Genomic DNA, 16,924 nt, shown 5'->3' on the forward strand with positions numbered 1-16,924 from the left:
TATATATATATATATATATATATATATATATATACATACATATATAGTATATGTATGTATATATAATATATATACTCTATATATTTATACTGTATGTATACTGTATATACTGTCAGTATATATGTATATATTTACATATATACTGTATATATTTGAATATATATATATATATATATATATATATATATATAATATACTCAAAGTAATAAAAAGTAAAAACAAATACAAATACTAATACTGAAAACAAGTGCAAAAGAATAAACTCCTGTCATATGTTATATAATAATGGTGAGTAATTTTGGCCATTAAAGAGATTGTTATAAATGGAATATTACAGCAATTTTTGTGATTAATCTATGGCAATAGACGTTAGACATTTGATCACCTTGGCAATAAGAACATGATATTGGCAAGGAAAGATTAATACAACATTTTGAGCTGCTGAAAATATTCAGTATCTAGAGCTGAAGAATAAATTTGTGAATGTTCCTACAAGAAAAAAATTCACTAAGTTGTACATTTTATGTAATTTTCTGTGTGATACATATATCTCAATTCAAAGAAAAACAATTCCAAGACAGAACAAAATTCCTATCTCTTCCCTGTCTATTTTGGCATTTACATCACCATAACTTGAGTTTAGTCACTGAAGCAAGTTCTTGTGAAAGATAGATTAATATGCAAATAGCAAATATAGGTGTTAAAATAGATTTTAAAAATTAATTTGTTAATGCATACATTTAGAGTTTTTGTTACCAAAACTCTAAGTGATATAGTAATGAACAATTATGTAAAAACTGCCACAACTTCCCAATTGGAGACAACATTTAAAGGTGGATAAATTATAAAACCACTTCCCAAAATTAATTAAAACTCCTACAAAATAAACAGCTAGAGGACCAAAACAGAAAAATAAAATTTGTAAAATTTACTTATTGTGGGTAGAAAAAACTAATTATTTTCTTTCCTTTAAAGAATTTAAGATAATGATGAATAATCAGAATTCTCAGCCAAAGGGGATGAAGATAATGTTGGATTAACCCCATCTCATATTTGAGTTAATACAACCACTGAGAAAAGTAACTAGTGAGCACTTGGAAGTCTGTAAGAGCTCAGTGAGCCCTACACTAAGGAAGTTTAGCACCTGCCAGTGCAGAAACTTCACTAAAGGAAGTACTCCTTTGAGGGTCACATCAAAGTAGAGGGAACTATTCTAAGTACAGACAGAGGTGTCAATACACTCTAGAAAGCTCAATCAATTCAATAAAATATAATTAATTTACAAGGGATTTTTGCAGAGGTTCATGTGACCTGATAGATCAACACTAAAATTTTCATTCATGCATATGTGACATTTCATGTATAAAAATTCAAATTACTACCATTGAATTAGCATATAATAACTTGAAATAATAATAAATATTTCATTTAATGATATAGTTTAACAACTTTCATTATTATGTAATGGTATAATATAATAGTTCAGTATGTCTACATAATAGGACAAAGATAAATTGATTTTTAGTGATCACATGATGGAATTCTCCACAACTATAAAAACAATAGCAAAATATTCTTATAAAATTATTTAAAATTCATGTTGTAAAGAAATTTGCAGAACATATTCATAGTATATTTGAATTTTTTGAAAAATAAACATAGATACATAAGTGCTTTCATACATTCATATGTGTGTGTGTGTGTGTGTGTGTGTGTGTGTGCGGTGTGTGTGTGTGGTGTGTGTGTGCATGTATGTTTTATACATGGTGTACATATGTGATATAATCTCAGACATTGTTATATAAAAAGCAAATTATATTAGCTTATTTGCAGATTAATTCATTATTTCATTCCTTATTTTCCTTTCCTCTCTTGAAACTGTCCCATGCACCCCTTGGTCTCTCAAATTCATAGCTTCCTTTTTAAAATTATTGTTTCAAATATACTTTTAGTTGTTTTATTTTAGTAGGTTGGTTTCTGATAAAAGGATCTCATTACATAGTCATAATTGACCTGAAACATCTGATGTACACCAAGCAGGCTTTTAACTCACAAAGATTCACCTGTCTTTGCTTCTCAAGTGTTAGGATTGAATGCGGCCTCTTTACTTGGTTGACAATTTTCTTTGCTGTACATAAATACTTAACTTCATGAAGTCCCACTTGCTTATCCTTTGCCTTATTTCCTATGCTACTTGGTGGTAAAGGCTACAACATTCAGTTTTGTTTCTACATAGAAGAAAAAATATTCAAAAATGACAAATCCTTGCAAACATGATGTGACAGCAGCTGCAGAAATCTTCACTGAGTCTGCTTTATAAGACTGAGCCTGCCACTTCCATTCTCCATCTGCAACCAGAAACAGACCCTGTTCTATAACCCTATACACCCCAATCCCACCAAGAAAAATCATGATACCCAGGAGTGCTGACACACCCAGGCTCAGAGGAGAGACTAACAGAATCACCCAATAATTGACCCAAAATGGGATCTGCCCCCCACCCCCAAGACCCAGGGAATGCAGGAACCATATTACAGCCAGGGACAGGATGCTTTTGAATTCCATCTGCACCCAGAAGCAGGCTCTAGGCTACAGTCTTCCACAACCCAAAACAACCCAGAGAAAACTTGACCCCCAGAAGTGCTAACACACCTGGGCTCACAGGCTCAAAGGCAGGAAAGGCTCCAGTCAGAGAAAGCAAGGCCAGCTAACACCAGAGAATACCAGATGGTGAGAGGAAAAGACAAGAATATAAACAAAAGAAAACAATGTTACTTGACATCATCATAACCCAGTTCTCCCACCACAGCAAGGCATTGATACATCAACACACCCGGAAAAGCAAAATTCTGATCTAAAATCCCTTCACATGTTGATGAGAAAGGACTTTGAATAGGGCATAAATAACTCCCTTAAAGAAATACAGAACACAGGAAATCTTGTAGAAGCTCTTAAAGAGGAAACACATTATTCCCTTAAAGAAATTTAGAAAAACACAACCAAACAAGTGAAGATATTGAACAAAAACATTCAGCATCTAAAAATGGAAAGAGAAACAATAAAGAAATCACAAAGGCAGAGAACTCTGGACATAGATAACCTATGAAAGAGATCAGGAGTCATATATGCAAGGATCCCAACACAATTCAAGAGATAGAAGGGAGAATCTCAGGTGCATAAGATATCATAGGTAACATTGATACAACATCAAAGAAAATGCAAAAATCAAAAAGCTCCTAACACAAACATCCAGGAAATCCAGGACACAATGAGAAGACCAAACCTAAAAATAATAGGTATAAAAGAGAGCAAAGATTCCCAACTTAAAGGGCCAGTAAATAGCTTCAACAAAATTATAGAAGAAAACTTCTCTATCGTAAAGAAAGAGATGCCAGTGAACATACTAGAAGCTTACAGAACTCCAAATAGACTGGTCCAGAAAAGAAATTCCTCCTATCAAATAATAATCAAAACACCAAATGGGCAAAACAAAGAAAGAATATTAAAAGCAGTAAGGGAAAAGGGGCAAGTAACATATAAAGGCAGACTTATCAGAATTATGACATGCTTCTCACCAGAGACTGTAAAAGCCAGATGATACTGGGCAAATGTCATTCAGAGCCTAAGAGAACAAAAATGCTAACCCAGGCTACTATACCCAGCAAAACTCTCAATTACTATAGATAAAGAAATCAAGATATGCCATAACCAAATGAAATTGAACAATATTTTCCACAAATCCAGCTCTACAAACAATAATAGAGGAAAATCTCCACCATAACAAGGGAAACCATAGCCCTCCCAAAAGCAAGTAATTAATCTTCTCAAAACAAATCCAAAAGAAGTGAGCCATACAAGCATAGTTCCACTTCTAACAACAAAAATAACAGGAAGCAACAATTATTTTTCTTTAATATCTCTTAACATCAATGAACACAATTTCACAGTTAAAAGGCATAGACTAACAAACTGGAATCTTAAAAGGACCCAGGATTTTGCTACATAAACAAAACACACCTCAATAACAAAGACAAACACAAAACATTTTTTCCAACATTTTACAAAAGTAAAATGTTGGAAAAAAATTCCAAGCAAATGGTCCCAAGAAATAAGCTAGAGTAGCCACTCTAATATTGAATAAAATTGACTTTCAACCAAAAGTTATCAAAAACATAAGGAAGGACACTTCGTTTTCATCAAAGGAAAAATCTACCAAGATAAAATCTCAATTGTGATCTTCTATGCCCCAAATTCAAGTGTATCCACATTTATAAAAGAAACAATACTAAAGCTCAAGGCACACATTGCACCTCATACAATAAATAGTGGGAGACTTCAATATTCCACTCACCCCAATGGATAGATCATGTAAACAGAACCTAACAAAGACACAGTGAAACTAACAAGCTATGAACCAAATGGATTTAACAGATATCTACAGAACATTTTACCTCAAAACAAAATAATATACCTTCTTCTCAGTACTTCATGGTACCTTCTCCAAGACTGGCCTTAAAATTGGACATAAATCAAGCCTCAACTGATACAAGAATATAAAAATTATCCCAAACATCATATCAGATCACTACAGACTAAGGCTGGTCTTCAATAACAAGAAAAACAACAGAAAGCCCATATACAAATGGAAGCTGAGCAATACTCTACTCAATGATAGTTTGGTCAAGGAAGAAATAAAGAAAGAAATCAAAGCCTTTTTAGAATTTAATAAAAATGAAAGCACATCATACCCAAACTTATAGGAAACAATGAAAGCAGTGCTAAGAGGAAAAGTCACAGCTATGAGTGCCTCCAAAAAGAAACTGGAGAGAGCATATAGTAGCAGCTTGACAGCACATCTGAAAGCTCTAGAACAAAAAGAAGCCAATACACCTGAGAGGAGTAGATTGTGAGAAATAATAAAACTTTAAAGGGCTGAAATCAACCAAGTAGAGACAAAAAGAACTATACAAAGAATCAACAAAACCAGGAGCTGGTTCTTTGAGAAATTCAACAAGATAGATAAACCCTTAGTCATACTAACCAGAGGGCACAACGAGAGTATCCAAATATACAAAATCAGAAATGAAAAGGAAGACATAAAAACAGACACTGAACAAAAAAAAAAAAAAAACAAAAAAACAAAAAAAAACAACTATCAGTTCCTACTAAAAGAGCCAACACTCAACAAAATTGGAAAACGCTAGATAAAAAAGACAGGTTTCTAGACAGATACCAGGATCAGATTAAATCAGGATCAGATAAACCAAATAAATGGTCCAATAACCCCTAAACAAATAGAAGAATTCATTAAAAGTCTCCTTCTCCCCCCTGCCCCCCAAAATGGTCATGGCCAGTTGGTTTTAGAAAGGAATTATATTTGACCTCCAAAGAAGACCTAATACCAATGTTTTTAAAACTATTGCACAAAGGAGAAACAGAAGGAACACAATCAAATTCATTCTATGAAGCCACAGTTATGCTGATATCTAAACCACACAAAGACCACACAAAGAAAGAGAATTTCAGACAACTTTCTCTTAGGAATATTAATGAAAAAATACTCAATAAAATTCAGGGAAACCAAATTCATGAACACAACAAAATGATCATTCAACATGATTAAGTAGGCTTCATCCCAGGGATCCACAGATGGTACAATATAGAGAAATTCATCAACATATTCCACTATATAAACAAACTCAAAGGAAAAAAAAGCCCATGATCATCTAACAGAGTTAGCAAGAGCATTTAGCAAACTCATTTGGAATTATAAATAAATAAATAAATAATAACAGAAATAAAAACAGGATAGTAAAATCTACACTCAACAATAGAGAACTTCTAGAGGAATCACCATCCCTAACATCAAGCTGTACTAAAGAGCAATAGTAATAAAAACAACATGATATTGGTACAGAGACAGACAGGAAGATCAATGGAATAGAACTGAAGATGCAGAAATAAGCCACATATGTATACTCACCCAATCTTTGACAAAGAAGCCAAAACCATACAGTTGAAAAAAAAAGCATATTCAACAAATGGTGCTGGTTCAACTGGCAGTTGGTATATATAAGAATGAAAATTGAACCATTTTTACCTCCTTGTACAATGATCAAGTCCAAGAAGATCAAAGATATCCACATAAAACCAGATACACTGAATCTAATAGAAGAGAAAGTGGGAAAGAGTCTCAAATACACAGCACAGGAAAATTTCCTGAGAAGAAGAGCAGTCGCTCAGGCTCTCAGAACAACTATAGACTAATGGGATCTCATAAAATTGCAAAACTTCTGTAAGGAAAAGGACTTGGGAAATCAGTCTGGTGGTTCCTCAGAAAATTGAAAATACCTGGGGACCCAGATATACTNCTCCTAGTCATATACCCAAAAGATGCTCCAACATATAAGAAGGACACATGCTCCATTAGGTTCACAGCGGCATAATTTATAATATCCAGAAGTTGGAAACAACCCAGATGTCCCTCTACAGAGGAATGGATAAGGAAAATGTGATACATTTACACAATGGAGTACTACTCAGCTATCGAAAACATTGACTTCATGAAATTCACAGGTAAATATATAGAACTAGAAAATATCATCCTGACTGAGATAACCCAGTTACAAAAGAAGACACAGGCTATGTACTAACTGATAAGCAGATATTAGCCAAAAATCTAAGGAAACTCATGATACAACTCACAGGCCACATTAAAACAAAGAAAAAGGAAGACCAAAGCATGGATATTTCAGTCTTACTTAGAAGGGGTAACACAATAATCATGGGAGGTAGATGGAGGAAAGGGACTGGAAGGGAGAGATAAGGGGAAGGAAAATGGGGGAGGGCAGGAACAGATATGGAAGGATAAGGAGGAGAAGTACAGATTGTCAGGAATTTGAACAGAGGTATGTAGCAATGGGGGATGGGGAACTGGACATAGCCACTAAAAGGTCCCAGATACCAGGGATCCAAGAGGTACATAGGACCCAATGGGCATGAAATCAGCCAAAATATCCAACAAATGGGGAGATAGAACCTGTAAAGGCCATATCCAGTGCTTATGTACAGTCCCTGGTTGAGGGATGGGGCCACCCACCCATCTCAAAAGTATTAACCCAGAATTGCTTCTGTCTAAAGGAAATGCAGGGACAAAGAGTGGAGCAGAGACTGAAAGAAAGGACACCCAGAGACTGCCCCATCTAGGGATCTATCCCATCTGCAGATACCAAATCCAGAAATATTGCTGATACCAAGAAGCACTTGAAGACAGGAACCTGGTATAGCTATCTCCTAAGAGGTTGGGCCAGAGCCTGACCAATACAGATTCAGAGGCTCACAGCCAGCCATGAGAATGAGCACAGGGACCCCAATGACAGACTTAGGGTAAGGACTGAAGGAGGTGAAGGAGTTTGCATCACAACCGGAAGTCCAATAATATCAACCAAACAGAGCCTCCTCCAGAGCACCCAGGGACTAAACCACCAACCAAAGAGTACATATGGAGGGACCCATGGCTCTAGCTGAATATGTAGCAGAGAATTGCCTTATCTGTCAACAATAGGAGGGGACACCCTTGATTTTGTGGAGGCTCAATGACCCAGAATAAGGAAATGCTAGGGTGGTGAGGCAGGAGTAGGTTTGTAGGTGGAGGAGTATCCTCATAGAAACAGGGGAAGTGGTGATGGAATAGGGAGTTTGTGGAGGGGAAACTGGGATGGACCAAAACATTTGAAAAGTAAATAAATAAAATAACCAATAAAAAAACTGTTCATGGCTTTTTCATTCAGGGAATTACACATGAGACCCTACCCTTACTGCTGAACTATTGGTAGATTTTAAGGCAGAGACAATCACTGTCTTCAGTTTTGTGAGTCCACCATGCCACAGCAGATAATCGAAAACATGTGGTCACACAGACACTCCTAGTTAAAAAGCAATGGACTACAAAACAAAGTAAAATCATAATGTGAGAAGGGGACATGCCAGGAGAAGAGGGAATGTCAAGGGTGAAAGGGGAATGAGAGTATTGGAGAAAGTATTCAGATGGCCTTGCAAGCATGTGTGAAATTGTCCAAGGATATATTTCATCAACAAAAGTGGGAGGATGTCTCTACCTTGGGTGAGTACTGTGGTCTGGAAGAGAAGGAAGGCCATAAAGAATCCAGGTAAACAGGAAGCTGAAGGCTCCATCTCACCTGAAAATTCAAATTGAAAACATGGCTTCAAAATTGTGGCAGTAAGAACCATGACAATAGTGAAAAAAAGCAACAAGAAACCATTCTGAAATCCACCTTTTAAGAAAATTCCCCTTGAAAGGAGAAGTATTAATAACTGGCACCACTCCTCTGACATAATCTCTACTAGACTCCTGTCTTGTTTTGTACTTGGCTATGTGCCACAGTTGCTCCAGTTGTGGTAAGGTAGCTACTGGACAGGAATTGCCCTAATTCATCTACAGACAAAAATTACTATCCAGGAAATGACACAAGATGCAGATAGTTGACAATTGAGCTCTGCCAAAACAAAGGATACTATTTCATAATTCCTGCTTCACTTAGGGTCTGTCATATGGTTTGGGGCTTAAAGACTAAAGACAGATGCTCCAATGTTTTGAGGAATAGGTGACTGTCCAGGTTGTAAGCTGTCTCTGCAATTTGTTTAAGTTTTTTATCCTATGTTTGTGTGCTTTGTATAGATTCAGATTATAATTATTTGTCCTCAGATCTCTGATGGGGTTGAAGACTAGCTATAATCGTATAATCATACTTAATTTGTTTAGCATTTGATGAATATGATATAGATTTGAAGGATGATTTTCAGATACTAATGCAAGTGAAAATCAAAACATAATTCAGGTATAGAATTGTAAACTAAGTTATGATAGATAGTAAGGAAGTATACTAAATTGACAAAACAGATGGACTGAATGTTATTAGTGTATACCAGAACTTATAGTTTATATAACTGTTATAACTATATTCAAATATATCTGAGAGAAAATATCTTTTATTGGATGAAAAGGAGTGTATGTTTTGGGTTTGGTTTACTGCTTGAATTATGGATTTCCAAACTCACAGGAGAATTCCCGTTGTGAGATTCTGAGGGTCCCTATCCCCAGCTGGTTCTGATTGGTAAATAAATTTGCTGGTAGCTAATGGCTGGGAGAATGGGGCAGGACTTTAAGATTCATGGGCAAGGGGAAAGAAAAAAAGCAGAAATTACCATGCCATGAAAGGACTAAGATCCAGACTTAAGAGAGGCAGGAAGAGATGGATACTAATTATGTAAGAACCCACAAAGAGAGGCTAAAGTCCCTGCCCTGGTTTGGTCTAGGGTAACAAAGATGGAATTTAATTTTAAGAAGTAGTAACCCAGGAGTATCAGAGGTGAGATGTCAGAGGTGAGATGTTAGCAACATTGAAGTTTACGAGAGGTCCATTCATTAAGATGTTTAAGGCATATTAATTATAAGGCTGTATGTGTGTGCCTTTCACTTGAGAATCCAGAGCATTGGAGGGATTAGTAAGGAACTCGCACCAACACTGCCAGGGAGATTAGAGCAGATTAATCAATACAGCAACAGGTAGATATCTAGACAAACAGATTGACAGACAGACAGACAGATCTTTAGTTGTATCTGTTGAAAGAGCCTAGAAGTAACAATATTTCGGTATCCCTGGGCATATAACGCACCTGACAGGTTCTCTAAGTATCAATGGTCCATAGGTGCTTGGACAAATACCTAATGCCAGTGCCAGAATATGAAAAGAAAATATTGATCATGGAATTATAATAAAATGAACACACTGGGGATTTGAGGCTCGCTCTGCCTAAAATAGGGACAACTTAATTTTGAAATAAATATCATAATAATGGATTATATCAGTCCAATAAAACACCTATGAGTTAAAATTAATATAAATAGATTTAAATAAATAAAAGCAAAAATAAATGGGAAAGGGCAAATTAATTTCTTTAAAATAGAGTATCAAGTTATAAAATAATAAAATGTTGAAATTAGTTGGCAGGATCATCTTCTTAAACAAAACCCACTAAGGTTTCTAAACATCCTACAATCATCCACTCACTTTCCTATAAAAGCTTTAGGAAAAAAAATCTCCTAAGCCAATTTAACAGGATTTTTCCCTCTTTGATACCGTAATATCAGCTGTGGTCCCTGTTATGTCCAGTATGTAGTAGATAGCAAGAAACAATTCTGTCAGTGCAGTTCAGTCTGAATTCTCCTCATGCCTTGTTCAGTTTTAGAAATTCTTTATCCACTAACATTAATCTGTCTTTGCTTATAAACTCCCATTTGTTCATGTTGTATTCAGTTGAGTCTCATCTCATCTTGGTCAAAATCTGATTGTATTTTTCATCTTTTTATTTTATCATAAGGGTTCTGAGTATAGTCTTTCCTAACATGGTTTAACAATTGTGATTGAATTATTTTTCTATAATAGAAATCTCCATTTGTTCCTATGATGCTAAGAGTTAATTTAGCAAGAGGCACAAACACAAAAACTAGTAGATAAAACTAAAAAGAGAAGTGAGATTTTATTGTAGTCACAATGGAGTACCCCCACTGCAGGTTGCCTTAGCTGAGATGTCTTACAGTAGGGACATATTAAATGAATAGGCCACCTGCTATAGCCAGGCAGAACCTCCAGTAGAAGGATAGGACCCTCCAATCACCTACAAAATTTACTACCCATAATTTGTCCTGTCTAAGAAATTCGGAGATCGAGCAGAGGCTGAAGGAAAGGACAACCAATAACCAGCCAAACTCCAAACACACCCCATAGGCAAGCACCAATCCCTTACATTATTAATGTTGTTCTGTTCTGCTTGCAGACAGGTGCTTAGCATAACTATACTCTGAGAGGCTCTATACAGCACCAGACTGAAATAGAAGCATATACCCACAACCAAACATTAGACAGAGGTCAGGTATATTTATGGAGGAATAGGATTGAAGGCCCAGAAGTAGATGGGGACCCCACAGGCAGACAAACATAGTCAACAAACCTGGAGCCCTGGGAGCTCTCAGAATCTGACTCACTAACAAAAGAAACATACGGACTAGAATGACCTACTCCAAAACTCCTGCCCTTGCTCACACATATGTAGCAGACAGGCAGCTGAGTCTTCATGGTTGCCCTTTTTGACATCAATGGGAGAGGATGCACCTAGTCTGAGAGAGACTTGATGTGCCAGGGTGGGAAGATACCCAATGGGTGTCCCATCTTCTCAGAGAAGAAAAGGGGATGGAGGTTAGAACTTGGTGATGGAAGGGCCAGAAGGGGGGAGAAGTTCTTTGAGTCTAAATTAATTAACTAATTAATTAATTTAAAATGGAGTACCCTAGACAGGCAGTGCTGGTGCATACCTTTAATCCCAGAACTTGGGAGGTAGAGGCATGAGGATTTCTGAGTTCAAGTACATACAGATCTACAGAGTGAGTTCCAGGACAACCAGGGCTATACAGAGAAACCCTGTCTTGAATCACAAAAATAAATAAATAAATAAATAAATAATAAATAAATGTGGTACTCCACAAAATAGTTACAAATAAAAGTAGTAGAGAGTCGTGAACTTTATCAATCAAAATTTCTAACCAAAAATTGTATATACCAGTATCTTGTGGGTAAAATAATAATAGTTGATGGACCAGGCTAAAATAAATATTATACACTTAATCAAAAAGAAACTATACAAATATAAACTTGTGGGAATCTTATAATATGCTTGCCCTATAATCCTCAAGAAAGAACTTAAAAAATTTCCCAGACTTTAAAAGACTTGAAAGATCTACATTATTAGTGCCTTGCATAACCCTTGATGAGATTATTTTCTATAAAGAACACTGCATGAACAAATTGTAAGACTGGAATGGATTCTCTGGGTATATTGAAGTTTTTGTACTGCATTTGTGTGAGCTGAAATTCTCAAGGAAAAAATCTTCACCTATATTAAATATCTACAAAGTTTTGCAGATGTTTAGAATTGATGTTTAAAATTTCTCTGATTATATGAAGCTGGAATGCTACAGATCCAAAACCAATTATCTTGGGATTCCTTTACACATCTAAATAGGACTTTATTACCCATTCTGTGTTTGATCTAGCACTCGAGTGGCTATCATTGATTTTCTTTTTAACAATGTGTAGAAAACGAGATCAGAAAGATCTAAGAGCACAACCTCTCTTGCAAGTTCAATTCTTGAAAGTTAAACTCCCAGCATCCACATCAGACATCTCAAAACCACCAGTAATTACAGCTTCACCTCTGCAGGCACTGACACTCTCATGCACATACCTACACAGAAATAAAATAAAAGAAAAATGTTAAGAATATATAAACAGACATGTAGCATCCACCAACCCAATGGCTTCATCAGATAGCATCTGAGAGCTATAGAACTTTTCCTACATTGCTTGTAACCCACTTGCCTGATGGTCACACTAATATATAAGTATCTTGATTTATGGTTTCCTTTGTCCTGTTACTTCATGGAACTGTTATTGGCAGTTTCATCTAAATTTGTATTCTAGGCCATGGCCATTAATATTTGGCTGCAAAATAAATTATCTTTTATTCTTTAAAATGAAGTGGTTTTACATTGATACTTAAATCAAGGATGAATGTTTGAAAGTTCTCAGGGAGTTTAGAGGTATGGAGGGGGATGGAAACATCCTCGTGGAGACAGGGATGCAGGGAGGAGGTATGGAATGTAGAACAGTCCGAGCATGGACCAAAAGGAGAATAAAATCTGGAGTGCAAAAATAAATAAATAAATAAATAAATAAATAAATAAATAAATAAAAAATTTATGAAGAAAGACAAAAAGAAACATTTCAAAGCTTAACTTTTGAGAGACAGTTGCTCCCAAAATAAAAGTAAGGATGTGGTAAACCAGAAGTTTATAGACTGGCAATACCAATGAAACAACTAAAGACATCTTCAACTTATGAACTAGATTCTGGAGAGTGAGAGAATTTTTTTGAGGAGGAAAGTCCTGCAACTGTTTTCACTTCTGATAAAATCGTGGGACGAAGAGAAACCCATCATAAACAAAGATGATAACAAAAAGGATGACAGTCATATGTGGGCTGGGATATTCTAATACAGGAACCTTCGCAACAGAGTGGTTTATGCACAGCCCCAGAATGTAAATGAAAGTAGAGCGTGGGGACATAAACCTGTAATCTCAGTGTTTGGTGTAGGAATGGAACTAGGTGGATCCCAGATGCTTGCAGACCAACCAAACTAGCCAAACCAGTGAACTTGAGGTTCAGGGAGAAACCCTGTCTCCAATGTAAAATGGAAAGTTATTGAGGTAAATACCTGATATTGGCCTCTGACCACATACACACAAGCACACCCACACAGACACACATATAAACACATGCAAACACACACAAATATAAACACACACAAATGTATATACACATAAAACACACACACATGCACACCCTCACACATATACTCCCCTGACACATGAAACAAAATAAATTTAGCATTGAGTACTATAATTAGAATATTAAATTTAATATATAATTATTAATTATGACAAAATATAAATACAACATCAAAATATGTATGTAGAAAGAAGTCTAATAAAATTAGTATAGGATTCACCCAATGAAAACTATTAAATATGGTTTGGAGAAGTTAAAGAGCCACATGAATGCAAAGCTGTAACAATTCATAGATTGACAAAGTATTATTTACAAATTAACTATTACATTTTACCTGTACAATAAACTTAATCCCAAAATCTAAACAGATCTTTATAAGGAAGTTACTGTAGTGCATAAATAATTTTGTGGGATATTGATTGTCCATAAATATCTCTTTTCTCAAAGATTTAATATTTATTTATTTATTTATTTATTTATTTATTTATTTATTTTCCTGAGGCACAGACATTCTATGTTGCCAAGAATAGCCTTGAACTCCTTGGGTCACGATAACATCTAACATCAGAGTTGATTAAAGCATTTTCAAAAATGCATATTTACGGTATATACTAACTGACTCCATGATGGAAGTACTACTTAGGCTATAACACTTAGCATGTATACAGCACCACCTGCCAAAATGAAAACAAAAGCCTAATACATTAAATCCATACATAGTTCTAGGAAACTGTATACTAACATACTCTACTATCCTTGCTCATTGATTACTGTAGTTCCACTTCTGGCTAACTGTTCTTATTAACTGAATAATGTCAACCCAGAGCACAGTTTTCATGCTTAAAACTCACCCTAAGAAAGGCTAGTGCTATATGAATCCCAAGCACCCAATGTAGTCACTATCCAGCTAATAGACTTTTTATTGGAATAAACCCATGTCCAAGCAATCTTGTCTGGTTAATATACCAAAACTGTACTGATGCATATGTTAATATGTACAGTACAAATTTTTGTTTGGTGTTGAAACTGTTCATTACAGACCTCTATAGCAGAAACTCTTGAATATGTAATATGTAGTTGACAGTGATCCTATAAATTTTGTGGCCATTTAACAAAAGGAACCACTCTGTGACTTACATAAATAAGACCCAAGTTTGACTAATGCTTTGACAGACAACTCTAGAGTGACTGAGAGACCATTCCCAACAGTAACAAAACAGCCCAGATATGTCCATGATATACACTGGATATGATTCCCAATCCCAATATGTCCTGAACATCAGACAATTGCAATGGCCACTGTCCCTTGCCTCTGCACATTACCTATAGAAACTTCCTGAGCCTCTGAGAGATCCTACATATGCACAGAAGCTGCCACCCAATCCCGCCCCTTAGGCTCCACGGAACTATCTGTACCACAGACTTGGTTCTATGTCCAGGTGCAATATTGCAATGACTGTCCTTATGCAGCCTACTAGCAAGTCATACAGCTTGTCTCTGCCTGGGATAGCTCTTCCTGGAACAAAGGTGAGTGACACACACCCTGTGCAGAGGTTCATCTTAATTACCCCAGGCCCCAAGAACCAGAAGAGAGGCCTGAGCAGAGGCTCTTCTTCTCTCAGGCTCCTAGAGGATCATCTGTATCACCTACCACCACCTAGCAGAAATGGTGTTGCCTAAGAGTCCTCAGATCATCTTGCTTAATTGAGACAACATTGGACAATACACAGTAGGATCCAATGTAGTGGGAAAATTAGGATTAAAAATAATTTGCAGTCTATACCCTACAAATAGCAACCATCACATTGTAAGCAAAGTTTTGGATTACTCACCCAAATGTGGTTTAATCAATGCAAAAATGTCAGCATGACTTTGCTCCATCTGTGTCCTCAGAAACATTACTGTGTAAGCCAATGTTACTGTGTGAAAAGAAAGGAAAAGGGCAGAGCTAAGCTAGGAGCCAGCTCATTTACACTGCATAATTCAAATTAGTAAATCTGAGCCATGCCAAGGCAAGTTAGTACTAGATATAGAAACCCTTTATGAAAGTCAGTCTAGCAGCTTGTTCCTGAATAAAGGAAATCCCCTCTGCACAAAACCAATTTGTTTTTTTCTTTCAGCTTTATCAAAATATAATTAGCAAAATAAAACTGACTATTTAAGGTATGTAAATACAAGATAGTATTTTGACATATAAAATCTGAATTGCCACAGTCAAGCTAATTTGCATATGTCTTACCTCATCTATGATCTTTTTGTGGTATGTACTCAGGAGAACTACCTACTAGACACAAACTTAAGTATGTGAAATATAGCCACCTTGCATAAAACTTAGTTGATTAGTTATCATGTTGATAATAATTAATTAACATGTAGATATAATTAGTTAACATGTTGATTAGTTATCACCTCAATTCTTCCTTTTCCTAGTTCATTGGAAATATGGCAAATACTGATGATCTACTCTATATATTTTACATAATTGAATGTTTTACTTTTTTTTGTGTGAGCAAAATTAAGTATTTATCTTTCTATGTCTGGTGGTCATATCACATCAGCAACACTAGATGCCAGCTATGAAAATACAGGATTAAATTTTGTTCCCTTGTTTTATCTTTCTTTGGTTCCATCATGCCTTGTTGCTCTGGTATTTCTCTCAGAATGGGAATGTTTATTCTGTTCTATATTAGACAATCACAGCTAAAAGTAGTTTTGAGCCTTAGCAAACACTTTGAACCGATTTTTTAAAGAATATTAGTACTAGTAAGAACTTGGAGGCTCTAGAGATGAACTAAATGCATTCTGCATTATAAGATGATCCTGAATCTTTGGGGGCCAGGGGTTGAATATAAAATGCCTCTCACATATTCATGTGTTGAACACATGACCACAAAGTGATAGCTCTATCTTGGAAGCCTCTGGAAATTTTAGGAGCTGAAATAAATATTCGATAGGAGCTTCTTATCCCCAATCCTTCCTATTTCACCCACAATGGACCAGAAACAGAGGCTGGAAACCACCACAGACTCCTCAGAAATCCTAAGATAAAATAAACAAATTTCTCCTTTACGATATTCAGTTAAGTATTTTTGTCATAGCAATAAAATATAACTAGGAATAATTAAAGATAATATGTGGGGAATACTTCCTAATACAATGAAAAATTAAACACAAGTCATTATCTTGAATTATTCAAGAATAAGTAATTGACAAAATTCAGCCATTTTTAATCTTAATTTTTTAATTTCATTTTTATTTTTTACACTCCATTTCCATTCCCTGCCCCATCCCCTCCTTCTGCTCCACATCTCACACAACCTCCCCTCCCCATCCCACTCTGTCTCCACATAGATGCCCCCACCCCCTACCCCACCTGACCTCTAAACTCCCTGGGGCCTCCAGTCTCTTGAGGGTAAAGTGCATCATCGCTGAATGAACACAGACCTGGAAGTCTTCTACTGTATATGTGTTGGGAGCCTCATATCAGCTGGTATATGCTG

General features: G+C 35.9%; 1 protein-coding gene across 1 annotated transcript in view; it reads right to left on the bottom strand.

Moving 5' to 3' along the window:
- Window positions 1–15,357, bottom strand: part of LOC110314701 (selection and upkeep of intraepithelial T-cells protein 10-like) — a 42,525-nt gene extending 27,168 nt beyond the window's left edge. The window contains exons 1-2 of the mRNA XM_021188945.1: window positions 15,257–15,357; window positions 8,118–8,198 (exon numbers count right to left, since the gene is read on the bottom strand). Coding sequence (XP_021044604.1) covers window positions 8,118–8,198; window positions 15,257–15,323 — 148 coding nt within the window. The 5' untranslated portion in view covers window positions 15,324–15,357. The remainder of the gene's footprint in view (window positions 1–8,117; window positions 8,199–15,256) is intronic.
- Between the last annotated feature and the right edge of the window lie 1,567 nt (window positions 15,358–16,924).

This window comes from Mus pahari, unplaced genomic scaffold, assembly GCF_900095145.1.
Source record: "Mus pahari unplaced genomic scaffold, PAHARI_EIJ_v1.1 scaffold_8044_1, whole genome shotgun sequence".
NCBI lineage: Eukaryota > Metazoa > Chordata > Mammalia > Rodentia > Muridae > Mus > Mus pahari.